This window comes from Strigops habroptila, chromosome 6 (assembly GCF_004027225.2).
Source record: "Strigops habroptila isolate Jane chromosome 6, bStrHab1.2.pri, whole genome shotgun sequence".
Classification (NCBI taxonomy): domain Eukaryota; kingdom Metazoa; phylum Chordata; class Aves; order Psittaciformes; family Psittacidae; genus Strigops; species Strigops habroptila.
The window spans coordinates 2,043,415-2,060,609 of NC_044282.2; the positions used below are offsets into that span (position 1 = coordinate 2,043,415).

At 40.0% G+C, this 17,195-nt stretch overlaps 1 protein-coding gene across 9 annotated transcripts in view; it reads left to right on the forward strand.

Moving 5' to 3' along the window:
- The window catches only part of MAP7 (microtubule associated protein 7), a 110,944-nt gene extending 93,749 nt beyond the window's left edge, over positions 1–17,195 (forward strand). For 6 of the 9 annotated variants that reach the window (XM_030490385.1, XM_030490390.1, XM_030490387.1 and 3 more), the window contains 7 exons: positions 2,337–2,520; positions 4,409–4,604; positions 6,225–6,326; positions 6,615–6,665; positions 6,755–6,812; positions 9,235–9,373; positions 14,505–17,195. In XM_030490385.1, the coding sequence (XP_030346245.1) occupies positions 2,337–2,520; positions 4,409–4,604; positions 6,225–6,326; positions 6,615–6,665; positions 6,755–6,812; positions 9,235–9,373; positions 14,505–14,754 (980 nt within the window). In that variant the 3' untranslated portion in view covers positions 14,755–17,195. The remainder of the gene's footprint in view (positions 1–2,336; positions 2,521–4,408; positions 4,605–6,224; positions 6,327–6,614; positions 6,666–6,754; positions 6,813–9,234; positions 9,374–14,504) is intronic. The other 3 variants (XM_030490382.1, XM_030490389.1, XM_030490383.1) reach the window with 2 other exon arrangements.

Sequence of the window (17,195 nt, forward strand, 5' to 3'; positions counted from 1 at the left end):
AGAGGCTTGACTTTTTTGCAATCGGTCAATATTTGAGTTTCTGACAAGGTCACTTAGTATGGAAACAGGTTATGTGTGATAAAGATAATCAAAAGTGAGGTAGTTTGTATTCACAGCAAAAAAACAAATAGTGGAGAGGGCCAAAAGAGAAGGATACTATAGTAAAAATGGTGAGTGGCACTTCAAATTGGATGTCTTTTGCCAAAGCTAGAGGAAGTGATGGTTGGGACCAAAGACTGAGACCTTAGGCTAAGTCTTTTACATGTAGGGTTAGAGGACAGGCTTTGTACTGCAGATGGAGGCTCAAACTGCCAAAAAGTAGCCACTGGTTGAATGCAAGAATCTAGAGAGGGGCAAAGTGCAGCATCTGGGGCTGGACAGACACTGCTGATATTTCTTGGTCTGTGCTGCAGGTGAACGCAGCTGATTTCTGCCAATTACGTGCACTGGTCTTTAACCTGCCTGGCTCAGCTACCTGCTAGCTGTGTAGTCACAGGAGCCCAGCGGTCAGCAGGCGTTGATCACTGACAGAGCTAATCAAACTTTTGCAGGCAAATATCACATGATTTTACTAATACCAGTGAAGTTTTAAAGGTATTTTGGGCGTGCCCGTGCAAGCTGTTGTCATCTTTTCCGACAGCAGGATAGGGGTGCATTAAATGGGCTACTTGTTATGGTGCCAGCTTCAGCACCTGAGGCAAGAAGTGAGCCCTAAGCAGCACAAAGCTGTGCTCCCTTCAGGAGAGACAGCCCTGCCTTGGTCTGCGTTAGCAAATTAAAAAGGGCTGAGGTACAGGAACTCTGTCATTTATACTATTTAACTATTACAAAGGCTCTGGTATGTTTCTGATCCAGGCTGTAATTAAAGCCCCACATTTTCTTACCTTCTGTCCCCTGGGCTACTAAGAGCATAAAGGGGTCCCAAGCTTTAAACTCATCAAATTACCTACCTTTTTGTATTTGACCATGCCATCATTTTCTGAGTTCCTAGCTACACCTTGGAGGTTAGCCCAAGCCTGGGCTGTTCCCTAGGGGTGGACTGATACCTGTTTTGGTCACGTGAGAGAGTAGTGCTCTGGCTGAGGCTAAACTGTGCCAACTCACCTCAGGGCTAGAGAACAGGTCTAACTCTTTAAATTACTGGTGTACATGTATCATTTGAATTTAGGGTGAAAGCCCTGGAGCAGTTACAGAAAGAGCTGCATCGTTTTTGTTTGGCAGAGGAAAAGAGTAGAGAGATCAGCAGATGTGAGCGTTCAGCACAGAGAAAGCAGTCGAATTTATGTTTGTATACATGATGAGGGGGGAACCGGGGAGGAAACCTCTCTTGGAAGTTTAGTGAGGTGAGGAAAACGCTATAACATGCCAAAGGGTGATTAGAAATGGAGATTTAAATAATCGCCTGGCTGTTCCTGGTGACTTATTCTACATGTATCTTCCCAGGACCGGAATCTGATTCCATTGACAGTTCAAAGTCTTCCCTGCCAATGTTTGTCTGTTACTAGATATGATTACCCTGGGAATGCTTCCTTCAGTTAGCTTGTGGGTTGGTAATGGTCCTTGGCCTCTAGACAAAAAGCGCAGCTGGGGCATGCTCTACCTGTGCTAGGGAATGCCAGGCAAACTCACAGAAATATGAACTAGTGTTTTACTTGAGGAAAAGCTTGTGACACCTTCTCTACCAGGTGGCCAAAGCTACTCCTGGATACAGAATTTATCTGAAGACGCTATTAAGATCTGAACACAAGCCATAGTTCACCAGTAGCGGCAAAGCTTGTTAAGAAGCTGTGTTCTGGTCCCGCAAGTTGCTTCAGGTTGGTAACTGCAGAATTGGTGATAGCTTGTGTCCTATCCTTATTGCAGATCACTTCAGACAGCTGATGTTTCAAATCACCAAAAGCAACTGGCCTACCACCAAAAAGTCCGGCTGTGCTTTTTGGATGTAGATTGTCAGAGAGAAGAAAATATAATATCACAATGTTTCATTTCTGCTTTCTAAATAGCATTGGGCAAACCTAAGAAATGTGGTGGTAGGGACTTGCTGGGTCAGTGTAACTCCTGATGAGCATCCACCAGCATTTATTCTTCTGACGGAAAAGTTGGCTTAACCTTTCAAAGGCAGCTGCTTTTTATCATATCCTGTAAAAACAAACTTCACTTATGGAACATGAATCCCTAGCACCTAGAAATGTCTTCCTCCTCTGAATCGTTTATAAAACCACATGAGCTTGAAAATACTTTACACAGTATTTGAAACTATTTTCTGTTCCTTTCAAGAGGGTGTCATCCTGGTTATTGTGTCTGTACAAACTAGTTTTCCTTCCCATCTGTTTCAGCAGCCATCCCATCCCTACCTCCTGCTCCACCAGCTCTTTCTCCACCCCCAGCCCCCACAAAGACCTCTGCAGGTACAACTGACCCTGAAGAAGCAACAAGGCTACTGACTGAGAAGAGGCGCCTTGCCCGTGAGCAGCGGGAACGGGAGGAGCAAGAGAGGAGGGAGAGAGAAGAGCTTGAAAGGTGATTATAGACCTCTGCAGAGGAGAAGATCTATTTTTAGCAGCCTCCTTGCAGATTCTTCTGTATATTCTGCTGTTATACTGTGGTACATGAAGCACAGTACTGAAGCGCAGGAGGCATGAGTTACTCCCTGGAAATGAATTTTCCTGTTGGGATTTTTCATAGATGCAATATATATAGCTAAGCAGATCTGTAAGGTTAAAACTTATCCCAAATAGTGCTTTAAAATAGGACAGAGGGAGAAAGCAGATCCTTGCTGTAGTGATTCATTGTTTCCTCAGAGATTAGCAAAGCTATACTTATTTATTCCAGCTAGAGAAAGCTGTCTTCAGCTTTATGATTGGCACAATGTCTCTTAATTTGAATTGTAAGATCTCCACCATGGGGGGTGTTTAGGTGTCCAACAGCTGTCTCTTTAAACCTCTTTTTTTTTTCTCATTTAAAATCAAGACACACACACCCCCCAACAGTTTTGGAGGGTAACAGATGCTGTGTCTCATTTTCTACTAGGAAACAAGTAGCCCATCTGTATACTTACGGCTGTGGCACAAGTTGAGTGCCTTCTTAGAGGGATGCCATGCATCTGGAATTTGTTTATGTTCTTTAACAGCAACATTGCTGAACACAGGAACAAGGCAGAGCTAGTTTAAATAGCCTGGCTTTCCAAAAGGCTCACAACATGGTCCCTCTCAAAAAGGCTTTTAAAGAAAACAAGCTGCATAAGAGTAATATGGTGAGTAAATACTAAGACTGAAAGATGAAAAACCAAAGGTAAAGAATAATCAGCTTTCACAGTGAAAGGAGTTTTCAGTCTCTTTGCAGTACCTTCATAAATGAACTTGAAGGAAGTTGTGGCCAATGAGATATTTCTGGTCTTTGGTGAGATAAAGCAGTTACCCAGAGTTTCAGACATATCTTATGTTGCTGAGATACAAAATAGAAGCTGGATTGCAATACCACTAGGCATAAAGGAATGCTTATGTGTAAATAATCCTAACTTAGGTGATGGTGGTCTCTGGGCTGATTATTTCTGAGGGAAGAGATCTTGTTTAAAGTTGAGTATATGGAAGTATCGGGTGAGTCATGGTCAACAAAATAAATGAACTGTTACACATGAGATGCCTACATGTTAGTAGAAAAGGAAAACAAAATGAAAATGTTATTCTGGACTATCTAAGGTGAATCTACATCTTGAATGTTGAGGTTTATGTTTTTTGAGATAGTAAAATCGATAAAACTAGGAAAATAAGTGCAGACAGACATTAAGGAAGATCACAAGTATAGAACAGCTCCTATATGAAAATCTACTAAACAAGTGAGGATTCTTCAGCTGGCAAGACCCATCTGCCCTCTATTTCTGGGGATACCATAGGCTAAAAAGTCATAAATAATTTGGATAGCATCAAAGGTAAAGGGGGAAAGTTATTGACTCTCCTAACACAAGGATGAGGGGGCATTAAGTGAGGCTAAGAGGTAATGTTCAAAAATCAGCAGAATTAGATACTTTTTTAAAAATTTGAATCATTGCTGCAAGATACGATGGGTGCCAAAAATGTATACTATTTCAAAATATGATGGAATGAAACTACAGAACGAAGTGCTTTGCGAGATGTGTTAAAATTGATGGTAGCGTTTCTGAGTCAGAGAGTATGTGAGTCATAGATTAGTGGAAGAAGTGTTGGTATTGCCTTACAAAGCTTTTTATGTTCCATTGAGCTTCAACTTTGGCCCCTACTGGAAGCAGAGCAGACAACTTGTGAATGAGACAGCAGTGCAACCTTTATCCAGCTCTTCTGCAGTGCTGGTGTCTTGGGTCAGGAATCTGGTGGTTTGAGGTTTTTCCCTCCTTTTTTTGCTTAATTTTCTTATGTTTCTGTCACAATTGCAGGCAAAAGAAGGAGGAGCTGTCACAGAGGATAGCAGAAGAAAGAGCTCGCCGAGAAGAGGAAGAAGCTCGCAGACAGGAAGCAGAAAGAAAACGAAGGGACGCAGAAGAGGAACGGGAAAAGGAAGAACGGCTGCGCCGACAGGCAGAGGAGAGAGAACAGAAGGAGAAAGAAGAGATGGAGCGCATTCAGAAACAAGTATGCTCGCCTCCTGGAACTTCCCTGCCAGTCTGCTTGGCAGTGAAGTGGTTAAAGCAACACCTCTTGTGCAGCACTTAGATTAGAGGATTATCTAAAATTTAAGTGCTATATATAAAGTGAATAGGGTTGGGGCAGAGTTCAGCCCATAGAGTCATTCAAAGAGTAAAGATATTTCTTCTTGACAAAAACATGGTAGGGAGTTGAGGTTTTGGTTTGGGTTTTTTTGGTGAGTTTTGGGTTTTGGGGGTTTTTTTGTTTTGTTTTGTTTGTGTGGGGGTTTTTTGGGGGTTTTTTTGTTTGTTTGTTTTTTGTTTGTTTGTTTAGTTGGTTGGTTTTTTGTGTTTGTGGGGGGTTTTTTGTTTTTTGGGGAGTTTTTTGGTTTTTGTTTTTCCTGTAGAATTTATTTACTTACAAAAAAATCCTTTCCTATTCCTGATAAATCGTGATTAATAAATTAATAAAGTTGTATCAGGGGATTTTAATGAACGGTGTTATACCAGAGAACTCTGTGTCCACACAGTTATAGGCAGTCTAGATGCCAAGATGACTATTTAGAGTGTTGGAGAAAGGATAGATTTTGATCACTTTAATCAAGCCTCATACAGTCCTCCTGAAATCAGAGCAGCTACTCAACAGATGTGAGAGTAAACAAATCAAAATACAATTTTTTCGAGTGTTCTCATTTGTGATGGGCATAATGCTGGTTTACCGACTTCAGGAGAGGCTGCGGTAAGCATTAAGCATTCTGGCTAGGATTCCTTTTTTTTTGTTTGCATGCCCCTTTACTTTTTGCATGTGCTTTCTTGCCCCCAAAATTCAGCACTTCAGTATGCCTCATCAGTGTTATTTTTTTTCTTCTGGTGTATAATTAAATGTATGCTTCTAAAAATATATTTTTAAAGAATTGTGTTAGTGATTATAACTTAGAAACTGCAGTTTTCTTTTTCAGATGTATGCTGCTTTCTTTGAAATACTAAACTGACTTACGTGCCTGGTTTAGCACTCAGAAATAGTGTATGGCCAAGTTTTCTGTGTGTTACAGCCATAACAAATGAACTGTTGCAGTAGTTCCATCATACACCACTGTCACTGTCAGGGAGCAAGGCCTCCCTACAGTCTGTTCCAGACAAGTTTTACTTTAATTAAAAAAAAAGCAGGAATGGGAAGCTTGTGCAAATGTTTCTGTGGCTGTTAGTCCTTTGTGTCATTAAGTGATGCCTCTGTTGGCCAAATAAAACATTCTACTGCTTTTGTTTGACTCTCAAAAACATCCACCACGCAAAGCATGAATCTCTTTAGTACTTTCCTGGCTTCTGTTTTAATGCTGAAGGTTAGAAAATTTATTCCTTATTTGTCATCTGGTGTAATTTAATGCCCATGCCCTACAACAGGCACAGAACCAAATATGATGTCCATTGTTTAGTTATGCATCTCTTAATGCTATGCAAAATATGGAAATTAATCAGTTCAGTCTGAAAAGATTGTTGGTGACTTCTAAACCCCCAAAGTGCCTTTTCTGGGTGTTGTAGAGATGCAGTTAAGCAGATATCAGTGTAAATCTGTCCTTAAATAATAATAAGTTATTCCTTACTACTTTTTCTTTTCCCATCAACTCAGAAAGAAGAGGAAGCTCGCCAGCGGGAAGAGGCAGAGCGGATTCGATTAGAACGTGAAAAGCATTTCCAAAGAGAAGAGCAAGAGCGCTTGGAAAGGAAGAAGGTAACTCAGTGCATGCAGAGAAACTGTAATTTCTTTCACCTTGGCAGTTTACTTCCACCTCAGCTGTAGAAAGTTATCCATGATAGAAATGTGCTGTCAGAAAAGCTGCAGTCCTTATCTGCATAGCCTGATGTGAATGGGAAGGCAATATCACCAACAGAATAAATAATTTATCTTTTTTTCAATAAGCAGATGCAACTGATAAATGACAAGCAATTGTGGTTTGGGAGAGAGATTTTTAAATTAATGACAGTGAACATTATTTTACCCCTTTTCATTTCATTGTAGAGGCTTGAGGAGATCATGAAGAGAACTAGGCGTGTAGAAGCTGTAGATAAGGTCAGTGCTGCTACTTAACACGTGTAAATACATTTAATTTCCTTTCCCCAGTGCCATTTCTAATTTACGAAATTGTGCTTCCTTTGTAGAAAACCAGTGACCAGCAAAATGGACATATATCAAAGGCAAATATTACTGGAGAAACAGGTATTGTGTTTAACTGTGCCCTGAGCACAACAGGTGAATAAATGCCTACTAAGCACAATGATTTGAGATACAGTTCTGAAACTTGTCACAGTAATTGCAGAACAGAAAACCGTGAGAGGACTAGAACTGAGATCTGCGCAAACATAATTTAGCCTTTCTGTATGGGTAGTTAGCCTTTACTAAATGATCCAGCTGTTTTAACAACTTTGTCACATCGGTGTTTAACAAGAGTAAGTTGCCTACCAAGTTTATTTATGAAGTGAAAAGAAATAAAGTATTTTCTGTTTCTGATTACAGAATAGTTGGACACATGTATAGTGTTGCAGATGTAGTCGTTGCAGACTTATTCAATTTTCTTAAGGGATTATTTCATCTCAGTCATCAAAACAAACTGTTCGTTATTCTCAACATCTCCCTGTGACTTTTTGTCCATACCTGCTGCCTTATTCACTTTGTCTTAATTTATTCCCAACCCCCATTTCCCTCCAAATCCCGCTCCTACAAAAGCTTAGTCTTTCTGTCACACCTGAGCTCTTAGTCTTTGCTTCTGTTCTGTTTCATCTTTTATTTCCCTGGTCATTTTAGGTGAAGTTTTATATAAGACTTTAATATTTACAATGGAGGAGGAAGGGGGGGGGGGAATTTAGCTCATATTCAACAATCACCAAGTATGAGTTAGCACTACTTAAAGATACTGAAGTCAAGCTGTCAAATGGCTTATCCTCTTGCAGCATAACATATTAAATGACGTTATTCTTTGTATTTGAGTTGAGTAACAGGGAAGTCAAATAACAGCACCGGCTGACATACAACTTTTTTCTAGCTGTTTAAAATGAACACTGTATTTAGCACTGCCAGGAAACATTTTGACAGAGATTTCATTACGTGTGTTTGGAAGTTATTTGTTTACATATTATCTTGGGAGGGATGGGGGGCTAGGGAAGATAAGGTGCTATAAACCATTTAAATGTTTCTTGAAACTGTACATGGCTCTATAGCGTGTGGCTAGTGCTTTCCCTCCAGAAGTAGAAGACAAGTAGTCAGTTTCCTAAGGCAGAGGATAATTTGGACCTCCATTTCCTCAGGCCTAAGGGAAGTCTGGAATCCTTGAATGGCTGAATAAAGAGAAAACTGCCCTCCTCCTTAGGGCTGCTCTACTGTTTGGCTTTGCTTTATCTAGATATGCTATTGAGTCAAAGATATGAATTAATGGAGATACTTCAGCCAACTAACTTTCCACACGATGCGCTAACAGACTTCTGGCCATGCAAAAATGGTGATTTTTCTTTATTTTTTTTTTTTTTTTCCCCAGAAGTATTTTTTTAGTCCTACTGTTTGGCAAAGCCTGAGGAGGTCTTTACATGAATGGCTGAATTGCACAATGAAACAAAATCTATCACCTTTTTGTCATTTGTTTGGCTTCTGCTTCAAAATAGGAGCTAGCTCTGTGTTTCCAAAGCAGAGCAAGTTTATCTCCTGGCCCCCCCCCTTTTTTTTTAATGTTAAATCCAGTGTATTTTCTTCTTATTACACTGTAGAAGCACCAACCCTGTATTTCTAATATTCTCCTTACAAAAACTTGCCAAAGATCAGGCTAAAACATTTGGTATAGAAGACTTCAGCCCAAGATTTTAAAGCATAGCAAAACAGAGCAGCTGAGGAAGTGGCTTACCAGAGAAGGTTTTGGGTAACCAACTTAAATGTGTCCAAGCCTATGAATAGTAAATTGTCCTTGCAACTATTGTAACAGGTGCTAGTATGGATGGGGTGCAATTGCTTCATTTTATTGACTTGTATGTGAATTAGTGTGGCTGTACACAATTATATACAATGCAGAAGGCTGTAGTTGTACTTCAGAAGAACATCCTGAGGCAGGCCAGTAACATCTGTTATATGGTGTCTCTATGAGGCACAAGGGTAGTCTAATTTTATGTTACTCTCTACAAAATTTTATAGTAGTGATTTGGTACTTGTTGAAAGAAGTATCCTCTCCATGGAGATTTATGTCCTCTTGATTTCCTTTTGGATACAGTCAGAGATCAACACTGGAACCAAGAAATACCAGAGTATGGAACTGATGATGTCCCAGTGTTGTTCTAGTCTCTATTGCTGCTTGAAAAGTGCCAGCATAATATACTGTCAGATATCAGTGTGTTTTGACCAGTGGCTTATGTGTTGGAATTGTGTGTATCATTGTAAAATGTTTATTCTTGTCTGTTAAGCTACAGCCTTGAAATCTGTGGCATTTACTTTGGACCTGAAATAGGGCTTATGTGCCAAAAAACTTGACGAAGGAGGTGGGGTGGGAGAGGGAGAGGCACGAGAACTCTCTTTTTAATCTGTAGCTTGCCTTGACTGTGCTGTCTTCTGTAGGAAGTGTTTTGGCCTAATCTGCAGCTAAATGATGGTGTTCTTTCTCTAGTCATAACAAGTCCTGCATCTCCCTCGGAACCTGCAGGAGGACCTCAGCTTCAGCATGCAACGCCATCTCCCCACAACGGGAAACCAGTCACCTGCACGCGTGTGATCGTCTCACATCAACCCTCTGTAAATATGGACAGGTAAGAACACTGCAAAGTTTTGGAGGATGACTAGAGCATGAGGGTTACTAGAGTGATAAATTATGTTGCTATCCATATATTCATTAAGTGAATGAGACAGCTGTTCAATCTGCCTTGTTTCCTGTTTATTTTTATCTTTTTCTCAACACAGGAAAGACCTTTATCATCTCTAACATAGCAGTAACCCATTTTTGCCAACTGATAGGGAAGATTTTTGTGAAAATACAGCATGTTCTTTGCAGTGGACATCTGGAACAACATGTTGTTTGCCAGCAATTATTACATAAATTGAAATGGAAAGGGCAATTTTCTTCTGTTCCTTTCCATGAATTAAGCTTCATAAAAACTCTGTATTTGCAGTGCTGGTTTTGTTGATTGGAATAACGAACATTATGCTTTCAGCCTAGATGTTTCAATTTCTGAACTACTTTAAGTATTAGCAAGTTTTGCTTACTGAGCAAAAGTCACTCACGTAAGATACAGAACTATTCATGTTGGATTTACATTTAAAAAAACCACTTTGTCCTCTATAAGAAGAATTTGGAAGGCAAACATTTAACGTGAGAAGCTCTCTGTAGCCATGAAGCAAGCCACTCAGACTTTAAGAAATTGTTGAAATGCTTGAAACCTCGGTGAACTGAGTGAAATCTGTTGCATAAGCATGAGCTGTCAGTTATTTCACTTTTAGTAATGCAGAAAGCAAAATAATCCCTTAGTCCTTTCATGTTTTATGCAGGTAGTGCCAGAATATGCGTGGAAAAACTTGAATGTGAGAAACCATCTCATAGTCTGTAATGGACAGTATGCTTACGGGTGTGATTGGCACTAATTGAAGGAGGAATTTGCCCTCTCTTGGTCCCTCCGTATGCCTGGGGGATCTTAGCCTGCTGTCAGGCTGACAAGGATGCTCCTGCTGAGAGAAGTTCTGTCAGTGACACTGAGCACTGAGCTGTATTGGATAAGCTGCACAGAGCTGCTTCATAATTGTCTTGGGCAGCTATTAAATGTTAATCACTCCCAGCCTTACACGCACCTTGATGTTTGTAACATAAAAGTGCCATGCTAATAAATGCTGTCCTGTAGCATTATAATCCATGTGGAAGGAACCTTGGAGTGGCCAAAAGGGAAGAATGAATAAATGAGGTTGAGGGACAGCAACACAAGTGGAAGTGTGTATCAGGCTATGGAAGGGGAAGCTGGCATGCCAAGTTGGAGTGTGGAGGGACTCGCTAAGAGGTACATCCATGTTGACTGGGAAGGTGAAGGCTGAAGCATTTGGTAGCATCCTGTTGTAAGCTTAGTTCAGGTAGCTTGAAAAACTGTTGTAAGGAATACACAGCAGCATAGATTTTTATCCCATGTTAAGAGCCACAGGTGCCAACACCACTGCTAATGCATCTCATGTGCTGTGGTTGTGTGGCATCTAGGTATAGCTACTCTTGTAGCACGCACACAGCAACAGATGGAGATGGTCTCTTGTGTGAGCACCTCACTCCAGCCCCAAGGCAAATTTGGCTTTTGTCTGAACTTGTCCTAAGGGCAAGATTGCTCAAATTTCTGACCAAAACTTAAAAAGGCTTTGCCTTGGGGACTTGTGGCCTGTGCTTGTATGGGCAAGAGGAGGGAGTAAATACTTCACCACCCTCTGTTCCTGCTTTTGATCAGCAGTCATCTTGTACTGGAACTTCATTAGCTTTCCAAGACAATTGATCTTCATAAACCCTAGTGAAAATGCTGTGATCTGCTGCATTATTTACTGTATATCTATTGTCAACAAATATTATTAATAAGCATTTATTGCAGATGATAGATTGGTGCAATCATCTATCCCACTTAATAGTTTGTCAAAATTTTTGTTAGTATTCCTACTCCTGTGTTTTAAACAAATGAACATTAATCAGTTTTCTTTAGACTTACAGCTTCTTCACTTTGCATCGTGAGAGAAAAAAACCATATACACTTGCTTGTGAATTGAGCTGTTTTCCCATGTTAGCACTCAATGTTTTCAAATAGATCTTACAAGAATTCTTGGTTCTTGGAAGCAATTTCTTTTTTCATAGTTGTCTGAGTTAAAATGATGTGTCTGAACACGCACATGATTTTTGTGGTAGGCAGTTTTAAGTGGTGCTGTGAGGGTTCAGATTTTGCCATTTATAGCTTGCTCTGAGTGTCTTCTTCACAAGTAAATTCAGTTAAACAATTCAATGCTCAAATGCTAATGAACAATAGTGAATTATTATTGGGGAGGGAGACAGAGAGTGACCTTATATCTGTCCTAAATGTCTATGGTGAGAAGACTCACAATTGAACTTAAATGAAGATATTTCTCAATCGGGTGCAGTACAGTGGAAAAGGTAACACTAAATATATTTTAAAATGGAGCATACCATGGAAATTTTCCACTTAGATACTAAACTATCTAGAGTTACTAAGAAAGCTGGTAGTTCATGAGTACTACAACATTATTAATGGCACGTTAACTTCTGGCTAAATTCTGGGGTTTGGTGGTTTTTTCCAACAAGTGGAAAAATGAATTTGAAACAGTCATTTGAAAATAAGATATAATATTAAAAAAGGTATCTCCAGTGCTGCACTGGACACTGAGACATTGCTAAGAATGTAACTTAAGACAGTATGAACAGCTTTAGCAGGTTAAAAGTCTATTACATTTTGTGTTCTTCACTCAAATAGCCTGTAGAAGTCACTTAGGAAGCGAGTGTAAAGGGAAAAAAGGGAAGGACCAGGAGATCCCCTGGCCAGTGAAGGGTTACTAAACATTGTGGTCCAAATGCAACCATAGGCTCAAGTAGTCCCTAAGCTGCTAATTACCAGAAGCTGGAGGGCATACCGATCTCCTAGGAATTTGTCTAATCTCCTTTAAAGCTTATGGCCTCTAAGATGTCCAGTGGAAATTAATTCTGCAGTTCCATTTTTTTCTCTTTGTTTCTTCTAAATTTGCTTCCCTAGTAATTTGGTGGAGCAAATAGCATAAAATATAAAGGATTTCGTAGCATAAAATTCAGAAGATTCATAGTCATAGGTTTCCTTTTCTGTACGGCCTTTGTGACTGCATAGACTCTTCTGTCTCAAAAGACATCAGTCACGTCTGAATCACGGTCTAACTCAGTGTGTAATACTGGCAGTGCAATGACAAATAAGTATAAAGACCTGTTTGTTTATGAAGTCAGCCAATCAGTTGGGTAGAAAAATTAATGTTTGCAGAAGCAAGAGGCTTCTTCATTGTACCAATACTTGTTGAAGTGTTACATTGTTTAATTTTCTATGAATGAGCAGTTGCTCTCTTCCCACCTCTTTCTTACCCCATCCAACAAACCTTCTGTAGCCTAGCTCTGCTGAGGTTATTGGCAGTAGATGGGGATGAAATAAGTAATAGGATACCGTATAGCTAGTAGTAACCTAATAACTGTGCATTATAAAGCTGGCTTTATTAGTCCTAAAGCATTTCAGAGGTTCTGCTCCTCATCTTGCAGATGTGGATCTCTGGCACAGAAGGGTGATGTGACTTGTGACTTCTCCCAGGCAGCCAGCAGGGCTGCTGTGTCTGCTCTCAAACTCAGTGCAGTGAAACATATTTTTCACTTTGAAATTTGCTCAGCATGTCCACAGATGGGAAAAAGGGGAGGGCCTTTCTGAAAAAGAACCAGCGATGGCTTTAAAAACTGTGAAAGGCTTGGTATGAAAACCAACATGTTGTTCCCACAGGAAATCTGGGCTTTGGATAAAGTGCTGCCACTTTGAAAAGAGCAATAATGATTTTCTTTCTCTTGGGAAGTACTGTAAAACAATTCTGCAATTGTTTGGGAAGAGTTGGACACCCAAAGAAGACAGCGAATGAAAATAAACTGTATGTCAATTACAAGCTGTTTTTTTAAGCCTAGTAAATGTACTGTCAGGAGAAAATTAGCCTATGAAACCAAGCTGCCTGCTCAGAAATGTTCCAAGGAAATTGATAGCCTAATTTCAATCTAGGAAAATTGCATCTGAGCCTTTGTGGCCGAAGCATTTCCAAACAGCCTGAACAGTTGTGATGTAGTCTGAATAGGGAATAGGTACCTAAGACTGTCAGAACACAACTGTTGAAGGCCTCAAAAAGCACCTGTGGAAGATCACACATTTTTTTGAGTGCCAGTTGAGTACTTGTGCTTTCTCAAGAAGCTTATAGTCCCATTACTGTCATCCTGTTCACTAAATTAGCACCTTAGTTTCTCCCCTCTGGCAGGATAGCGCATGTCATCTGCAAAGACAGCAGGATTTGACAATATAGTGCCTAATAAGAGGGGTTGGAAAGGAAGGGGCAAGACTGTGAGACGTGATCATGTAGCTTCTTAGGAGAGTGTGTGCAACTAGAGAGTGTCTGTGCGTGTACTGCTCCTGACCAGGGGAGATGTGCAAGAGCTTGCTCATAAGGCATCTCTGCCCAGTGGGAGATGGAAAAAGGCAGTGAAGATTGACATGAGGGATGCTGGGAGGTGTTTCTTTTGGCTTGGGCATGATCAATGGGAGGAGTGCAGAGTGCCTTGGAAATAAGCCCTAAGGATTTGTTGGGGAGGAGGGACTGAAAAGAGCACTGCATTGGGAAGGGAGTTTTATCGCCGGATAAGTGGCAGGTAGAAGAGGCTGCTCCAAAACTGGAGGCAGGAGGTGATCCAATAACTAACAAAAATGACAATGGTCTTATCTGAGGGCAATTACATTGATTTGCAGAAAGAAGAAGGGTATGGCAAAGATTATGAGAGCTGAAAAAGATGTTAGAGGCTGTAAATTGCATTAAGGGGGTGGCTCAAATAGTAGTGGTGGTCCTGCAGGGGTGCTCTTGCTGCCTCCCATTGCAGTCAGTTCTCAGACTTGCAGTCCAGAAAGGGCTCTTCGGCTCTGGGCATCGTGAAGCCAAACATAACAACAATCCTTTGTGTTTGAGGGAAGATTATCTAGTACTTCACTGCAAAACCAGGTTTTCTGTTGTGGTAAAAGCATGGTTTTGTTTTTACTGGTTAAAAGAATGCTCGGGATTAATGCAGACTTTTCTTACATTTGTAATATTGCTTTGAGAAGGGCTGAATTTATGTTGTAGATGAAGCGCATGAAGGGAATACCTGTGTTTCTCTTTCAGCAATCTCAATCCAGAGAAAAATGCAAATGAAAATGGAATGTCTATGCAGAATGATAACTTTGAAGAGATCATAAACCTGCCTATCGGTTCTAAACCATCCCGGCTGGATGCCATGAACAATGATGGAAGCAATAGTCCTCAAATTCCTTTGAATCCAATTTTAGCCTTTGAAGATCAGGGGACTCTTTTGCCTCAGGTAGATAGTGTTCAAACACATCAAACAGCAGGTAGGTCCACCTTGGTTCATTAACACTTGTAATGTTTTGTAATTGACAGAGGACCCGGAGCTCTTAATTGATACAAGTTGATTAATTTAAGCATTTTTAAACCCCATACTATTTGGTGAAAGGAGCATGTTTCCTCTTTGTAAAGCTGTGCACACCAAGTACATAGAGATGCTGTGCAAATTATGGTGAGGTCTCACCTTTTCTTTGAGGAGGGGCTGCTTAGTTACACTTTCTTTTCTGCCTTTTGAAGTTGCTCGGAAATGCTTGCCCTGTGCTTTTGAACAGAGACAACTGCTGTTCCATGTTCTGCAGGTGTAATATCTGACACACCTGGGCAGAAGGGGAGGGGGTATCTGCCTTCTATGTGAAATCCTGGCTGTACTTCCCTCCTCAAATTCTTGCTGACATTAATATTGAGGGATGGTTTGCAGCACACTAGGTTTTTCTGAATTACATCACAACTTTTAAAGGATGTTAGATAATCAAAAGCTACCACAGCAAATGAAATTGATTTACTGTTGTCTTTTTCTCTGGCTAAAAATGTAAGGAAAATCATCTTACAATAATGTAAGTGCATAAACTACTAGCATTTTGAAGTAAGCATTTTCCCTCTTTACTGATATCTCATTTTTGATACCTTCTGTTGTAGAAGTGATCTGATTGTTTCTTCTGAAGAACCAAAGGTGACAGGAGCATCTCTGCAGTCAGTGGAGTTTCTTCCAAGCTATGAAGGAGCGTTTTATTTTTTTCTCTCCAGTTTTTTAAAGATTTCTTGAATATCTTTTTTGGAAGGACTTTAGTAAAACCAGCAGAAGAAATGATGGGAATAGACTTGGATCACCTTTCTAATAGCTTTCACCACTAGAAAAAATCATGCTTCACATGCATTACTTAATATGGCTTTTTCCAGCAAGCTTTTTCTGTTAGTACATGGATATTTCTGCATTCCTTAAGACACAGGACACTGGAATCTGAAAGCAATGGGCTGATTTGGGTGGTGGGTCTGATTCTTTTTTTTAAAAAGGTGGGTGTTGGTTTAAAAGGCATAATTGTAAAATTGGCAAAGAATCTTTTACACTTTGTGGTTCTAATACTTGAAAAATAAATACCTCGTTGCTCTACAAGTAGAGTTAATGGGGTGTTCTATTTAAACCTGTTGGTTTAAATATTATTGCAGAGAACTCTAATTATGGGGGCAAACTATAGGCTTCTGTATCAGGTTCTTGTAAATGTAATTCCTACAGGGACATTCTGTAAATTGAGATGTCACTATGATCTTCTTGCATTTTCTCTAAAAACACAAAACAAGGCAGGTTTTAAAATGTGAAAATTTGAAAGCGTTATTTTTTCATGGACAAGAGGAAAACCTATTGTTCTCCTAGATGATGTATTTATGAATTTTGTTCAGTAAAGAAATAAATCGTTTAATTGAATAAATTAGAAAAATGTGGCAAAATGATACTGCAAACTTGATTTTTTTAGTTACATCCATGTTCTCAATACTATAAACGATGTGCATGCATAGGCGCACACACAAGGAAATACCTTGTTTTGAGTCCTGCAAATTGCTGCTGTTCCCAACGGTGGAAGACTTTTCCTTTGCCTTATCAGACTACTGAAGCCTGTGGGAAACCTGAAATGTTTGATTTTTGGATAATGAAGCAGGTTTGTTTCAGGATATTTTTGGGTTTGCTCGTTTCAGAGCAAATGGAAAATGGTTATTGTGCTTTTTGTCATGTGATTTTTATGAAGTAGTGCAGTGATAAGAGCAGCAGTGCAGGTTGCTCCCTCTTTAGTTTGATGCCAATTTCTACTCTCGTCATTCCACCCCTTGCTTTTGGTTGCTATTGGGCAGAACTGTAAAGTCTTGCACCTTCTTGTGCTTTGGTAAACAGCACTGCTACAGGTAATAGGTAGAGCTCAGTCTAGCTATTTGAGTGTAAAGCACCAACCAGGGCTTGACATGCTGCTCGCTGAAGTCAGTGAGGAGATCCTTGGCTAGGGGAAATGGAGGTTTATGGGGTCTCAGTTCATGCTCCCAGAGAATGTCTCATTAAGATTCCTGCACTTGCCTTTGGTGAGCACTGAGCTCAGCCTCTAGGAAGCTGTGCAGAAAGTCTGTGCTAGCAGAGGAAATCCTCTGAGACAAAAGCCGAAGAATTTTTGAAGAAGTTACTTTCTGCTGCTGGCAAGTGTTCTTTCATATAGGAGATGGGATAAAAACAATAGAAATGCAATGGAAGAGACTTCATCTGTCAGAATGTATGTGGAAGGGAAAAAGCAGCCATTCAGTCAGAATACTTTCAATAGTAGCTTGTGACATGGTAAAACAAACTGGGTTCCTTTCTTGCTTTCTTTAGTTTTCCATGTACATAGCCACAATATTTTGAAGTGTCCAAAATATGTAGTTTTCTTTAAACTTATATATAGCATGTAAGTACCAAATAAAACTTGTTTGAACTAA